The 16,544-nt window shown below is 38.5% G+C and overlaps 1 protein-coding gene across 6 annotated transcripts in view; it reads left to right on the top strand.

The window, feature by feature from the left end:
• The window catches only part of RANBP3 (RAN binding protein 3), a 59,438-nt gene extending 44,235 nt beyond the window's left edge, over nt 1-15,203 (top strand). For 3 of the 6 annotated variants that reach the window (XM_015651831.3, XM_015651835.3, XM_015651833.3), the window contains 7 exons: nt 1,944-2,037; nt 3,614-3,716; nt 4,547-4,671; nt 6,663-6,783; nt 8,029-8,171; nt 9,809-9,989; nt 10,864-15,203. In XM_015651831.3, the coding sequence (XP_015507317.1) occupies nt 1,944-2,037; nt 3,614-3,716; nt 4,547-4,671; nt 6,663-6,783; nt 8,029-8,171; nt 9,809-9,989; nt 10,864-10,907 (811 nt within the window). In that variant the 3' untranslated portion in view covers nt 10,908-15,203. Of the gene's footprint in view, nt 1-1,943; nt 2,038-3,613; nt 3,717-4,546; nt 4,672-6,662; nt 6,784-7,481; nt 7,978-8,028; nt 8,172-9,808; nt 9,990-10,863 lie in introns of those variants that run through there. The other 3 variants (XM_015651832.3, XM_033520207.1, XM_015651834.3) reach the window with 3 other exon arrangements.
• Nucleotides 15,204-16,544: the final 1,341 nt, after the last annotated feature.

Raw genomic sequence — 16,544 nt, 5'->3', positions numbered from 1 at the left:
TTTTTTTCATGATAGTAAGCTTTTCAGAGTGCTCTGTATGCCTAAGTAGGAGCCTAACTGTGGGAGGTTTTTAGGAGAACTTCTTATGAGGCAATAACTTCAGAAGAAATGTGATGTGTAGGTAAAGTGAGGCAGTCAGGAGAAAACTGCTAATCCTGTCTTATGTAGTTGCTAATCCTGTCTTATGTAGTTGCTAATCCTGTCTTATGTAGTGATGAGCTCTGAGCTGGGAGCCTTCACTTGAGGCTAAGGTAGTGATACAGCTCTCTGAAAATGCTAGCTTAGTAGTGGTCAAAACAATGAAGTAGTTTACAGAATGAGAAAACAGAAGACACAGCTCTGATGTCAGGTAGTAACGGAGTGTGAGGGAAAATCCCACCAAGAGTGATGAAGCAGAGCAACATCTCTGCTCCTGTAGTAGGCTGATCATCAGATTGAAGCAATGAAATAATCGTAGGAAAAGTGCTGATACATGCTTTTTTTGTCCTTATATTTGGCATTTTTGAGGTATTGTTCACTATGAAGGAGGCAGTAGGCAGTTTTGCAGTCAATGAACTTTTGATGCTGAACTTTTCAGATGTTGCACTGGAGAGGCAGAGAACACCTTTGCCCTCCTGTTGCCAGATGAACATCTTTCCGATAGACAGAGTCAGACTTGTTCAGTCAGATTTGGCAGACAATAACTACTATTATGTGGCCTTCAAATACTGGGATATTTTTTTAATATTTTTCAACTCGTGACATGTACTGTCATTTCATTTGAGTCTTTACTTTGGTAGGACTTATTCATGGTGAGTCAATTGCCATAAACCTGTTTTTGGACTTGTCTTTAAAAAAAATAGTGTCTCTAAGGGGAGTTGGCTCTGGTTTTCAGCTGAGATGGCAAAGCATTATGGTAATCAGCTTGTAAAAGGAAACTCCTCCCTTTGTGTAACACTGTCAATTCTTTAAAAACTGTAAATGTGCTAGTTGGGACTGGCCGCATTGAGTTTCCTGTCAATATTTGGAGCTCAGAACTGTGGTATTTAATTCCGTTAGTAGGTAAAGCTGTCTTCCACTGAGGATCTCCTTCATTCTAGCAATCTCCTTAATAAGAGGTAGCAACTCTACATGTACAGTTTAAAGGTTTGTTTGGTTTCACTTGAATCATGTAGATCATGTGAGTCCCCATTTTCCAAACTTGATGAAATGCACTTAGGCTTGATTCACAATGCCTTTTGTGTGTTCACTTTATGAGCAAGCTGGTGTTCTAGAAAGGTATGCCCAATGGGATACCTTCAACCAATCAGTCAACCATACTAATCAACCAACTTGTTAAGTCTTTTGAGTCTGTAAAAGAATAAAACTCTTATCCTTCCTAAATAGGATTCAAAACCTGTTCATAAAAATACTAATGGGAGGAGGATGTTGATTCTATAAGGAAGAAGTAAATGCTGAGATTTGATTGTGAAACTTCTTGGAGAGGCTGTGGTATTGCTGCAGTGTGACGAAAGGCATTACTTACTTACCTTTGCTACCTTTGCTTCAGTTACGATATTGGAAGTGCTTTTGTTTCAGTTCTTTCCCTTTCTGAGAGAATTGACCTAAAAATGTGTAGTAGTTCAAGTTTGTACATGTAGAATACTGTTAAAAAAAAGGTATGTTATATGATTAGACAATAAGCTTTCACTTAGCATTCAACATTGCTTTGTATGTTATAAGTTATCTGAAGGGGAAGATTTTTACAGAGACAAAATCATTTGCTGTCATTTGGAGAGAATTCTTGTTCTGTAAAATTAGGATGTGCTCTGGTGTTAATTTTTGCCTATGTTTGTGCCAACCAGTGCTTACTTTTCTAAAGCCAGCGACACTCACTTGCTGAGAAATTTTATTAGTAGAAAAGGTAATAAGAGGTATTACTATCTGTCTTGTAAAACCTGCATTATTTCTTGGGTTTTTTTCAGTGTAGAGAACTCTATGAACAGTGCAGATGCGTCTAGCAACAAGTTTGTTTTTGGACAGAACATGAGTGAGCGAGTCCTAGTGAGTATCCACTATGTATGTGTCATAATTTTGCCAGCAGTTTGTTATGGATTCTCACTCAGTAATTTTGAGAGCCTTTAATTGTACCTGTCATTTGAACATGTGGGATTTTTCAGTGGTTTCCCTTGAAGGTAACTTAATTTGAGTGTAGCACAGAAGTTCATTATGAGCTGTTGACTGCCCAGCAATACTCTTCAGGATTTCCCTGCCAAACTCTATAAATATAAGGAGAGCCAGTGGCCTCTCTGTAGTGCATGTGGTTCTTGTGCCCAGGCATTTTATGGCGCAGCTTGTTGCTTTAAACAGCTGTTGGAGTATAAGTATTAGAGGGTATTTTATGTTTGTCCTCAAAATTGAGAGCAGTTCTGTCATGTGACTCCCCCTGGGATGGGATTTCAAGCCCAGCAGTAAAGCAGCTGCCTCAGGACTGAGGTGTGATTCTGGAAATACTCTTTATGATTACTGTTTATCAACCTGAGGTGTTGCACTACTTGTTGCTGTGGGATTTTGGTTTTTTTGGGGCTGTGTTCTCTTGGGATACTCTTTTACGAGGAGTTTTTTTATTTCAGTTTTGTTTTAGGAAAGATTCTCTAAAGGTTCATTTGCTTCTTGTTTCTCATGTTTATTAATATATATCAAAAGACTTGGCAGTCCTCCCCGGACTTTTCGCTTACGTTTAGCTCACTATTCCTTGGCTCAAGTTGGCTTGAAAAGCACAAAATGGCTTTAAAATACACAGCTCTTTTGTCTTTATACTTATTTTTACCTAATTAACAATAGACACATAAATTATTTTTCTTAGTGACTCAATGACTTATTACTTGTGTGTTGCATTGCAGTATTTTTTATCTAATCACTTACTGTTAGTCAAAAACTTCTAGAAGAAGAAGGTGGAGAAGAAAGAAGAAGGAAAAGAGACAACACCTTAAATCCTCTATCTTGTGTTCTGTTCTCAAAACTAGCTTATACTCTAAACTTCAACTTTTTCACTCAGTGGCTTAAGAAAACTCTTCAATTTACACACTTACAGTTTTTCTATTTAACTTTAACAATTGTTTTCATGGTATTATATGAAATTCAGTGTTTTCTTGGATGTTAGAGCTAGGCATCAGAGATAAGGGCACACTGTGCCTCAGATTCTAACATAAGGAATAACTTTTAGTACCTCAGTGTTTCCAGCTGTTGTTTTTATTCCTGTGCTGAAGCAAAATGGAAACATTTAATGCTGCGTTCAGACCTGTCTTAACTGCCAAGCAGGAGTTCACTCAATTACGCCATGAGTAGCGGTAGTTGAAATTTACTTGCTGTGTTGAACAAAGCAAATTAAATAGCCTCAAAATTAGGATTGAAATTTTTTATCAGTTCAAGGGAAAATAATTTGAACTGGTTTTTAGGTCACACTCCATTTAGTTCCTTGGCTGAGGTAGTAGCATAACTTTGACTGTGAGAACATGTTGTCCGTGAGATTTTTTTTTTTGCTGTATGGCTTATAAATACTGGAGTTGCCCTCAGTACTTGATCACTAGTCTTGTTTAGCAGAATTAGTGTACGTTTTTCCTTTTCTGTTTACCTCCTCTTATTTCTGTGATAGAGTCCACCAAAATCAAATGAAGGTAGTACAGAGAGTAATAAGGAGAATGCTTCTACAGAGTCTGGGTCTGAATCGTCTTCTCAGGAGGCCACACCAGAAAAAGGTGAAAAACAAAATATTAGTAATGGTAGTTAATCCCTTTTTAAATTACTGTGTTTTTCAATATCCTGTTACTTTTCAAAAACGTAAAATTTTTATGTTGCCTTTACTGTCTACTGTAACCAAAGGCTGGGTGTGGAAGTTGCTAGATGCTGTAGATCCTCTAATATTAAACATGTACAGGCTGCACTGTCTTTTTCCTTGTCATTTTGTGGTAATATCTTCAAGAGAATAAAATTAGAGGGAATTAACAGAACTGGTACTAAGACTTGGAAGAGAACATAGGAGAAATGTGGCAAACTTTTTTTTAAGTGACTGAATTTCTGAGTCAAATGTGTATTGCATTGAGTGGATGCCCCACATGTTGCTTGAGCTCAGAACTGTTTGCTGGATTCTATGACTTCAAATTGTCAAGATACTATGGAAATTCTGGGAACTATAGATTTTCTTCATTAAGCTGCTTGCAAGGCCAAATGAAACTGGAAAACTAATTGCACTGTCCATGCATAGGCACAGCTGTATGGCTGGCAAGAGTATCAGTACTGCTGGAATATCTACAGATAAGCAAATGTCTATGCAAAGGTTTTGAACTACTGTGTGTAGGGACAAAACTTCTTGAGAACTTACCTCTTTTGTCCCTTATGCTTGTAAAACAAGTACTAAAAGACAAGCTTTAGCTTCAGCTTTCAGTTCTTTTTTACATGTTCTATTTTAAGGTCTGTCTTCTATACTTTTCAGAAGGTCTCAAAATCATGGTGTGTACTTGTGTGAGACCTTTATACATCGTATAAAATTTCATGCTAATCATTCTCAGACTCTCAAAATGTTGTTCAGCTAATAATATTTCAGAATCACTGGCAGAGTCTGCAGCAGCCTATACTAAAGCAACAGCAAGGAAGTGTTTATTAGCGAAGGTAGAAGTGATTACTGGGGAGGAAGCTGAAAGTAACGTCTTACAGGTAAGAAACTGATAGAGGAGTTCTGAGTTTGTGGGGATTTATATGGATGTCCAGTGAATGCACACCATCTGATTCCCTACAACTCAGCCTTCCTCTATATCTCTAATGTATTTTCTTGTGTTAAAATGCAGACTTTCGATATTTATATCAGATCCTTATTTATTAACTTGTTGTCCATTCTTTTTTAATTTCCTCATTCTGAATAAATTTCAGCGTCTTAAGGATACACCTGGATGGCCTATAAGGATTCTTTCCTGAATCCATCACATAGAAGCTTTTATTTTCTATGAGACAATTATTTGAAGAAAATTTAAATGAACTAAATGTTTTTAAGTTCTTTAATTGTTGTACTACTGAAGATTTTCTAAAACTTGGAATGGACTATTTGTGCCAGCAGTCTAGTTTCTTGCAAAACAGAAACTATATCACAAACACTCAGGAATTTGGCTTGAGGTACTTAATTGAATTAGTGATGTTGTAGAATGATATTTGGTCATGACCTAGACTCCTGATTTTAATCATGATATATTTAGCATTGTAGTTATTCATTAACTTAAATATACTTACTAACTCCAGTATATCCTTAAGAAAAATATGAAGGGTTTTCATATAAAATAAAGTGGTATATGTATTTTTTCCCATCTCTCTTTATCTTCCAATTATAGCTTGTCTTTTTTCTTGAGATATTTTGTTTCTCAGCATTTGAACAGTGTTATTTTCAAGGGCAGCTTTTTTATTCTTACAGACATGATGCTCTATTCTAACACCAAACATTTGTACTATCAGTATCTAATGCCTATCAGTTATACTTATATTACCTTACAAAATTATATGCTATAATGTTTATCTTCTTGGACTTGGTTTTACCAGACATAAACGACCTTTAAGTGGTTCTTCTGGTACATTTCTGTTTCTGTGTAATTCAGAAACGTCTGGATGCTTCACATAATTGAACAAGACACTGAAGAGATAAGAATCCTGTTTTAGTTATGAAAACCACAACTTTTGGCAATTGTTTGTATATTTAGTAGAGGACTGACTTGCATGAATATGTTGTAATTTAACAGACCTCTTGCCTAACTTTAATTCTTTTTTTCTTATGAAAAGTAATGCATTAAAATTCCAAATGGGACTTGTACAGACAGAACTATGTTAATGTTGCAGAAACATACAGAGCTAGATGTTTTGGGGTGAAGAAAGTGAGAAGTGGAATGAATGAAAATAGAAGTATCTTTTCCACTTAGTGCACGTTCATCTGTGGGGAAGTTGAGGGGTGATGATTTGAGGTATAAAACCTCAGGAGTAACAGTGAAGTTGGATTAGAGAGGGCAATACAGAGTAGAGATGTTTGGCATGGAAGAAAAAGTGAGCTTGTAAGTCAAAGAGGAGTATTCCTACTGTTTGAAAAAATACATATGCTTTCTGAATTTTATAACCTATTAACCCTGTAAGGAGGCAGTAAAAATACCTCACTTATTAATGACTTTGTGTGGTTCAGGCTTTGGTAATGAATTGATAATGAGCTAACATGTTTGTTCATCCTTTGCTTCTTTACAGGAAGAATTCTGCTTTGCTGTCATTATATTTGCTGGGGCTTCCCAGCAGCAAATACCATCTTCAGTTGTGCAATTTTTACCTAAGGCTTTTAAAAGAACTGGCTGATAAAAAGCAGTCTTTTAAGAAATTAAGTTACCTCTGTGAAAGTTTCTATCTTACCTGAAAATTACTTGTTGTTTTGATCCTGAACCCTCTTATTCTGTAAGAATATATAGCTTCTTTTAATAAAACCTGATGAAAATAGACAGCATATTTTGAGAAATTTATTGCAAAAGAGAGGATGACTGTTTTGGTTTCCACAGCTATAAACAATTTAAAATTTCAGTATGAAATCTGAATATTTTTTTAACCAGCTGTAGGTGACTAAGAAATATATGATTACTTAATCAACCACTATGACAGATATATTTTCTGTAACGTATTTTCTATTACAGATTCAGTGCAAGCTGTTTGTATTTGATAAAAGCTCTCAGTCTTGGGTGGAAAGAGGTCGAGGGCTCCTGAGACTCAATGATATGGCCTCAACAGATGATGGAACATTACAGTCTCGACTGGGTAAGGGGAAGCAGGGGAAATGAGATACTGGATGACAGTCATGCTATTTTTATAAGGTTCTTCCTTGACACCACAGCAACATTCACTTTAGTTTGTCTTAGCTCCAGCAGCTCAGAAGCAGTTTGGACTTTTTTTCTTTTGCTTCAGTTTGTGAATATTGCCTCCAAAGAGAGTATCTTCATACCCTTCTGTTGTGGCAGATGTTCTATTTACTTTGTCCCCCCATAAAAGAAAGCCATGTTTAGTAACTAGAATATTTGCCTAGAAATTGATGGTAACATCATTCAGATCTGGCTGTTTTGGATGGGTTGCTTGTCCCCATCCAAATGGGTGTGGAGGAAGTCTGTTTGAATAGTGCGTGATTGTTCAGGCTGTCAAGAATGTGCATTAGCCTGAGATTATCTGCTCATATACAACTGCTAAACTTTAATGTATTAGCATGTAAGGCTTCAAACTAAATAGCTTTTGATGTCACTTAAAATCTTTAATAGCCTTGTGCTTTAAGCCTAGACTGCAACCAAGCCCCTTGCAGCTGCTTGCTCACTCCCCTTCCAGCAGGATCAGGGAGAGAATTGGAAGTGTATAAAAGTTAGAAGACTCGTGGGTTAAGATAAAGACAGTTAATAAAGAAAGCAAAATAGGTGCATGCAAACAAAGCAAAACTAGAAATTAATTCACTGCTTCCTATGGGCAAGCAGGTGTTCATCCATCTCCAGGACAGCAGGATCCCATCACACGTAATGGTGATTTGAGAGGACAAATGTCATCACTCCAAACATCCTCCCTTCCTCATTTTACCTCTGCTTTATGTTCTGAGCATGGTGTTACGTGGTCTGGAATATCCCTTTGGTCAGTTTGGGTCACCTGTCCCACCTGTGTCTGCCCCTAACCTCCCACGTACTCCCATCTTCCTCATCACTGTAGTAGTATGAAGGTAGTGTGAAAGCAGCAGAAAAGGCCTTGCAAGCACTGCTCAGCAATAACAAAAACACCTCTATATTATCAACTGTATGTTCAGCATAAACCCAAAACACAGCTCCATACCAGTGATGGGGAAGAAAGTTAACTCTACCTCAGCCAAAACCAGCACAAGGCTACATTCTTCTCGTTTACAGTTGTGACAGAAGCCCAAGAGGCCTTATTTGTAGAAAGACTGAAACCTTTGTACAATAAAAAGTGTCTTGACTATTTTGAGCTTCTTGATGTGTCTTTTTCTACCTAACTGATCTTGTAACTTGGCTTTAGTGATGAGGACTCAGGGGAGTCTCAGGTTAATCTTAAATACCAAGCTCTGGGCTCAGATGCAGATTGATAAAGCCAGTGAGAAGAGTATCCGGATCACCGCCATGGATACAGAGGACCAAGGAGTGAAAGTTTTTCTTATATCAGTGAGTGCTGTTTTTTGTTTATGTCTTAACTGTCCTACTGAAGTTGGTGCTTATTTAAACTGTAGTTGAAGTAGCATTCCCATTTTTCTTTGCACCCTACACTGTCTTTGCATCACCCCTGCCCCAAAGACAAGGCACTTGGAGGATTTGCTTGTCTAAAAAGTCTTGCTGACTAGTTGTGAGCAAATGCTACATCAAAAGCTGCCCTAGGAAGCCAGGTTGTCCGAAGCATTGCCCATGGAGTCATGGGATCTTTTCCACACATATTGAGACTCTAGCTATAGTGTTTAATGTAGATTGTTTTCTGATTTAAGAAAAATGGGCATTGTTTCATAGATTTTATGCAGTAGTTTAACCAAAATTACTGAAACTATCACCACAGGAAGCCTCTCATTGTCTGCTGTGCGGGAGGATGGATAGGTGTCCACTGGAAAGGAAACACTAATACTGTCAAAACCATCATATTAGTACTTAAGGGTTACACATTTTAACTTTGATTTTCTTTTGATGCAGAGTATTAAAGCAGTAACAGGAAGTGAAAGTGATTTCTGTGCTTGCTAAATGTGGAACAGCCATCCCAGTCAGAATTACTAAAACACTGGGGATCTAATCATACAGTCAGCAAGAAAGGTTGTTCATTCCCTAAAGCGCTTACAGATTTGGAGACGTCTGAACACATTCTTTTGATTTACGCTGGTTCTACACAAGATGTTGCAAAAGAATTAGTGTTCCTGGGGATCAGAAATTGAGAGCATCAACAAATGGTCAGCTTTCCCTGTGGCGTTAGGTTTGTAGGGCTGGGATCTGTAGTCCCACAATGGAACTTGATGATACCAAATATGCATTGATGAAGAAAAATAAGTGAAATTATTGGATGAGTTTTTCTCCATATTTTTCTAGATTTGAAAGTTTTGAGTTAATCTGTCATCAGGTTGTTCACTCTTGATTTTAGTATTGATACAAAGTATCTTGTTTGGAATTATTTTTTCATTATAGTTCATTGCAGGGGAATTTTGCGGATACAGAGGTGAAAGATTCAAATGTCAGATGCAGTAGATGGAAACTATTTTTTATGAAAGAATTTGACAGGTTGTCAAAAATGCTTCCCTCTGAAACAGAGATTCTTCAGAAAAAACCTGGAATGTTTGCCTGCCTGACTGTCCATTGAGTTTTCTCGTTGTATCTCATATTGAAATTTTATGCCAGTGCTTCATGAAACATTTGGCTTGATAACAATTAACTAATGTGTGAAGTTGAATTATTGACAAGCCAGCAAAAATCTGCAAGATTTTAATTGAAGGTCTTTTTAATATGAGCTTTCGGGTGGTGTCAGGAAAGATGTGTGATTTCTTTGTGAAGAAGGCTGTATGAGATCAGCAACTACTGGGTATGTTAACCAGAGAAAGTCGGAGCTAAGCACAGGAACATACTCTCACCACTAGAGTTCTATATATCTAATGTCTTGCTGCGTGTACCACAGCCTATTTGGCTGGTTTGAAAAACACTTTGAGAAAAAGTATATTGTGAAATTTGGCGTAACTGGTGTCATTATGTCATTAATCCATTATGTCAGCAGTGTTTTATTGTGTTACAATTCCATGCACCTTTTTCTTACTTCTGAATATTTAAAAATGCAGGCAAGCTCTAAAGATACAGGGCAGTTGTATGCTGCATTGCACCATCGGATCTTGGCCTTGCGCAGTAGAGTGGAACAAGAGCAAGAAGTCAAGAATGTAGCACCTGAGCCAGAGGTAACACAGTCAAATGAGGAAGACAGTGATGATGATGTCATTGCACCTTCAGGATCAGTTGGAAGTGGTAAGTAAGAAACAATGGTGTTTCCTGTGTTCCATGCATTTTTCTGTGTCATTTCTTAATGCAGACTGTGCTCTTTGTGTATGTCTATGGAGTAGGACTATTGCAAAGTTTTCCTTTTTGAATGCAGCTACTTCTTGCTTCTTCTCCAAACTGGTAGAAGGCCTCTGTGCTGCCTCTGAGTTACATGCCACAGTTTAGCAGAGGTTTTCTGTGCTTTTTATCATATATAGGATTTCTTAGGGTGGTTCTGAGTTTCATTTTTGCCTTCATCATGTCCAAGAGTTGCACATAAAACCTGAGATGACTCAAGATCAGTAGACAGCATGCAGACTGACCTTTCAGTGGTGAGCTGTTTGGAAAGCAGAAGGGTTTACAAAGGGGTATGGAAGGAGTATAATGTTTCTTTTTTGTGCATGAGGAGACCATAATTTAAGAAAAATACTAGTCTTCAGTTTGAGGAAGGCTTCCTTTTGTACTCTCAACTTTGGAAGTCACCTGTGCTTTGCTTTCATGTGGCTGAGAACATCCAGCCTTTGACAGTCCTCCATCCTGATTCACAGAAGGGGGAAAAAAGAGGAATGAATATGAACAAAAGCAGTGGGAAGGTTGAAGAGGTTGGAAACTGAGCTTTTAGGTTTTGGGATGCTGCAGGGATTCTTGAGCCAGATTAGTTAAGAATATAAAATTCTACAGTCAAAGAAGATATGCCTGGAGAAGGCATATGCAAGGTGGGGGTGGAGGAATTGTACAGTTCTCATCTCTCATTGAACACCTGAATCTGAGACTTATGTAGGCTGCTTGGGATGGGTCTCTTAAGGCAAGGCAAGAAATAAAAGGTATTTCTGATGATCAAGAACTACTTTTATTGTTTCAGGTCCTAATGATGAAGGTGATGGGCAGAACACTGGCAGCACATAGCAGATGTGAGCCAATCTGCTTGCAAGGCTGCTATGAACACCATCTTGCAGGCGTCTCTGGATACCCCAGGCCAGCAATTACTTCAGGCGATGTTGAAAGCTCCAAGACTTAAGAACTGTGCATCTCTGTTCTGTTTGTTTGGGTTTTTGGTCTGGATCAGTAGATTCCACACACACACAAAAAAAAAAAGCAGACTTGGAAGCTACCTGAATGTGGTTTGGGACGTTGAAAGCTCATCATATTGATGAGCAAAAAAAAAAAAAAATAAAAAAAAATCCAACCCCAAAACAACAAAAACACAAAATGCAACCACCCCCAACCATTTTCCCTCTTCCTTGTAATTAAAATGGCACATTACAGCTTGTCACAGCTTTTCATTGGGATCTTTTGGCTGTTTCTTCAGTAGTTCATGTCTTGCAGGTCTCCAAGATAGAACTTTTCAACACGGTTCCAACTTGAATTCTGCTTTTATAACCCCTACTCTCCTTTATGCAGGGAAACCTGGTTCTCATCAGCTCCTATGCTCACTGGCTGCCCTTTTGGGTTCCTTTTTTTTTGTACTGCAGATGGGGCAGATTATGTTTTTACCTTTTAATCCCAACATAGGTTGTGGATGTGGACATCATTGTTTGCTGTCTAGTGGGTTTGTAATCAGAAAGAAAGAAAACATTGTGTTTCACCAGAAAAGTTTTTTTAATGTGATAATAAGAAACTTTAAAGTCTGCAGGACGTTTTGCTGACTCCTTTTTTTCTTCCCATTTCATTATTATTTTTTGGGGATTTGTATTGTGGTGAGACTTTTTTATTTTAGCTTTTCAATAAGATGCTCTTGTGTGTTGAAAAAGTGAAATTATTGTTTTGTACTGTTCTTTTCTGTTACTATTTAAGGGAGAGCTAAGCCACTATATATAATAGATGTTGCATACAATTTTTCTTAGAAAATGTTGTTTTTATGGCTACAGTAAAATGCAGGAGGCATACAAATTACACCTTCAGAAAAGGTAATGACAAAACAGCTGTTAGCCCTTGGAAGAATAAAATAGACTCTTGTAATGAGCTCTGCCAGCCATTAAAATAAATCTGTATAATAAAGCAGCTCTCATGTAATGGCTTGATTCAACAAGCCATTTAAGTACTTGCCTGACTTAACTGTATGTGAATAATCTTACTGAAGTCAATGCAACTTTTCATGCTTAAAGTTGAGGACATTTTTAAAGATCTTGCTGAATTAATGGCCTTAAATAGAAAATTTAACTTCTAACCCTTCCTGTCCCCATTCCATTTACTGAAGTCTTGCAGCATGAAGAAAAAGGTAATACGCCAGCCTTGAGTAGTTTGGGCTAAAGGTTATTGTATTCTGTTCCACCACAAATAAAAGGAAGAATGTGTTTTTCTGTGTGAAATTCTGAAGTACACCAACTGTAACCATAACTCACTCTTTTTTTTTTGTTTGTTTGTTTTGTGTGTTTTTTAATCATTTGAGCCTTTTATGTGAAAGTTGTTTTATTTTCTTATTGAAACATATGCTATGTTCTTGTCCAGCAAGGTTGGAATTTGGTAGTCACCAGGTCACTTTCACTATAAATTCTCCAAATTGTTCTATTTTCTTTATAAATAGTTTGCTGATAGATAGTTTCTGACTTTCATGCTTGCTCCTTTTTAGGTTAAGGATCTAAAATGCATCACCTAAAAGAAAATGAAAGGGGAAGAAGCATTTGATGTAGCATGAACTGAAAGCAGAAACCCAGGTTATAGCACAAAATCAACTTAGAAACTGAGTATTCAAACAGCAAAAACCCTTTATTTCCTCTATTTTAATGAAACAAACTTTTCACTGGCAGTCAAGAACAAGTCTTCCCCTGTTTTTTGTTGTTAGCCATCACTGAAGACTGATGCTCTTGGGACAGAGGGTGCTTTTACTTTCCCTGATAGCCAGTTGAAGGAACATCTGTGATTACTTTTCTGGCAATTGAAAATGGCTAATGATAAGCTGTGCCACTGCATCTTGTTCTCTCTGGATTGTCCACTCATGCCTTCTTGCATTTTGGTTTTCTTTTTCCCTCAGAGTTACAGGGCTTTTTACTGATGAACAGACCTATTGCTGCACCCCTACTCTTGCCATGCTTCAACTGGAACATGGCAGGTTCCTTAGTACCCACCACACAATCGTTTCTGCATCACAAGGTCTGGGGACTTCTAAGTAAGTGATCTGCATTTTGGATCTGGGATCTTTTTACATAGTTGAGATACTCAGATACAAACTACTCTTTTGAAACACCCTTGCACCATAAAGCTGTTTCTTGTCAGCACCTTGTTCATAAGGAAAATTAATAAAGTGTCTTGGCCATCAGGGCCTACTAGGAAAACAGGCATTATTTCCTGGTTCCTAGGTCCCACATTTTCTATGGTGTCCATGCTGAATCTCTCTTTGAAGTGTTTTACCTAAAATTCAATTGATGGTGCATGAAGATTCAGAAAAATGGAATAAGAATGCTTGCTTTGGGTTTTGGTGGTACACAATCACCTACAGCTTTCTAAAAAATCTGGCAACTGTTTACTGATGCAGATTTTATTTTTAGCTAGAAGCTTTGCATAAATGTTTATAGTGAAAGTAGAAATGTTGCTGTGCATCCCAACAAAATTGGCAGTGGGTTTAGTTCAGGCTCTGCCCAGCAAGATAAGTTAGGCCAAAGCAAAACCCTGACTTAGCTCTCTGCTTTCAGCCTTAGTAAACCAGCGACAGGCAAAACCAGATAAATGCCCATATGTCTCAAAAGATCTGTGTAAGACTGTCATATCAAAAGGTACATGGGAATTAGATTAAAACCTGTGTCAGCAAGTAAGCAAACAAAACACCCTGAGCCCTGTGTTGCATTTCCTGTACTGAGCAGCTGCTATTTGAGGGCTGTCCAGCTCTGCTGCCTTAGAGCACTCTTCCCCTTAATCATGCTCCTGCTCCATCCTTCTCCTTTGGCCTCTTGTTAGCTTTTGTGTGGTGTTGACAATTCCTGTATAGCCTGTGTGGCTGCTGATCCACACAGGCACAGCCTTTCAGATTTCCAAGTGGAAAGAAAATACAGAAGAATGTAGTAAAGTTGAACATTCTTGCTGATAATTCAACAGTGTACTCTGGCAACCAGGAGTACCAGCTATGTCCTGGTGTGACATTTGGCACAGCCAGGTGAAGGAGGGGATTGTGTCTCTCTGCTCTGCACTGGGGCAGTCTCACCTTGAATTCTGAGGGCAGTTTTGGGCACCACAGTATAAAAAAGACATTAAGCTAATAGTGTCCAAAGAAGGGCTGCAAGTATGGGGAAGGGTCTAGAGGGGAAGCCACATGAAGAACTGCTGCGTAAACTGCTGAGGGCACTTGGTTTGTTCAGCCTGGAGAAGGAGAGACTGAGGGGATACCTCAGTGCAGTCTTCAACCTCCTCATGATGGGCAGGTACCAGTCTCTACACTCTCATTACCAATGACAGAGCTTGAGGAAACAGCGTGAATCTGAGTCAGGGGAGGTTTAGCTTGGATACCAGGAAGTTTTTCACCCAGAGGGTGATTTTAGAACTGGAGCAGGCTCCTCAGGACAGTGGTCACTGCACCAAGTCTGAGTTGAAGAAGCATTTGGACAATGCTCTTAGTCCATAATCCCATAGAGTGAGATTATTAGGGTGCCCTGTGCAGGGCCAGGATCTAGACTTGATGATCCTGATGGGTCCCTTCCAACTGAGTGTGCTCTATGATTTTATGAAAATGTTGCTAGAATGGTGATGTCACTGAAACCTGAAGTAAGCCTCTTATCCATAGAATGAAAATATGACACACACAGGAAATAGAAATATTAAGGTAAGAGAATGTTATCATTACATCATCTTTCTGTCGTCCAGTTTCCCATGCTTTAGGGAAGACAGGACAGGAAATTATCTAAATAAATGAGTGCTCAGCCATCCTGCACTAGAACTAGGGTGGGAGGTGACCAGATTCTTAGAAATCTGCAGGAATTAAAACCCTCCAACTTTATAATGGCTCCTTTCTGTTCTCTGAAGTATCAATTGAAGGTATTGCTTGGGTATTACTGCCATTAGATGACTGTTCCTAATATGTCCCCTTCTGCAGTTCAACTGGTCTCTTGCTCTCCCACTGAGTGTAGAAAATGGATTATTTACTTTCTAAAAACATGCTGCATATTTCAAAATTTACCGTGTTTCCCATAATCTTCTCTAGTTTTAGGAATTCCAGTTATGATAATTGCCATAATTTGTCACACATGATTTCATTAAACTGACTTTTCACTGTGTGCTTTTTCTCCCGGTGTTACTTGGTCTTTCTGTGCACTGACTGGCTCAAATAGTCGATTGTGTTGGTAGCAGATTTTCAGACAGGATGTTATAAAGATGCTTTAATTTTTTTAAAGGTTTTTTTTTTTTTTCCCTCCTGTGAAATCAGCACAGACCAGCACAGGTACAAGAGAGAGCTGCTAAATCAGACAAAGTCAGTCATGATTCTTTTGTGCTAGGTGAAAGTAGAGGTATCTCATTAAGAAATGCTTACCAATAATTTCTGTAAATAAAAGTCTCATTTGAAGATTGTATTCAGAGCTCCCTTTTGGCTACCTCCTTTCAAGGACTCCTTTCCAGAACTCTTCAGCTTTTGTATCTTTACAAAAGGAATTTGTCACTGAGAACACTGGTAATTCTGTTGCATGGGTGGGAAGTGAATGCCTTTTCCAAGGTTATTTTAAGTAAACCACCCCAATCAAATTCTGGTAGCTTACCTTCAGCTTTCAATGACACTGGAAAAGCCAAGTGGTGGTGTTATGTTTGATTTCCTCCTGTTGCAGAGACCAGGAGCTGTTGTTGAGCCCCTACCGCAGGGTGTCTGCTGCTGGTAACATGTACCTGAGTATCCATGTGCTGACTGTACACTGTGTTCTGAAACATAGCTTGCTGTCTGTAGTCCATTTAGCAGACAAGATAAATTCCTGTTCCAGAAAATTCAGAACACAACTTCTGCTCTAGACAGGAGATTCATGGGACAAGGCCCTACAAAAAGCTCCTGAGAAGGATGGGGAAATGCTTTGAATGCAATTTGCTGGTGGATGGTTCTTCCATTTCTGAAATGTTTTGGAGATAGAAGCCCCAGTTATCTGCAGCTTTTAGTATGATGGCAATCCCTCCCTCTGTTTAAAGGAATAAATATTCTGTATCAGCAAGTTTTCTTATCTGCAGTAAAAATATTTGGAACCAAGTTAGTGTTTTAAGAGTAATTTTACATTAATTATGCTTTGCTTTCCCTGGAACTTGCCTGTTTAAAGTAAGGTAACTATTTCCTCCTATTGTAATAGCTCTCTGAATAGCATTGACTGCCTGGGGATGATCTGCAGCCCAAGGACGTGTATACTCTGATACACGTACCAGCTACCTGAAGTGTAGGTACACATACCTGTACCTGCAGTCTGTCATGAGGCAGGTGGAAAGCTGAACACACCAGGGTGCCGAGTCTTGCAGGTACAGGCATTGTACCTGCTGCAAAGTAGAAGAGATGTGAATTCTCTGTCCTACCTCCTTTGTTGGTGGAAGAAGCATTATGAATCTACTGCATGGGGTGTGGCCTCAGAAGAGCTTTTAACAGCTGCTTGG

The sequence above is a fragment of the Parus major genome, chromosome 28 (assembly GCF_001522545.3).
Source record: "Parus major isolate Abel chromosome 28, Parus_major1.1, whole genome shotgun sequence".
Lineage (NCBI taxonomy): Eukaryota > Metazoa > Chordata > Aves > Passeriformes > Paridae > Parus > Parus major.
Note: the sequence above shows the minus strand (reverse complement) of the source record. Positions and strands in the feature narration are given on the sequence as shown.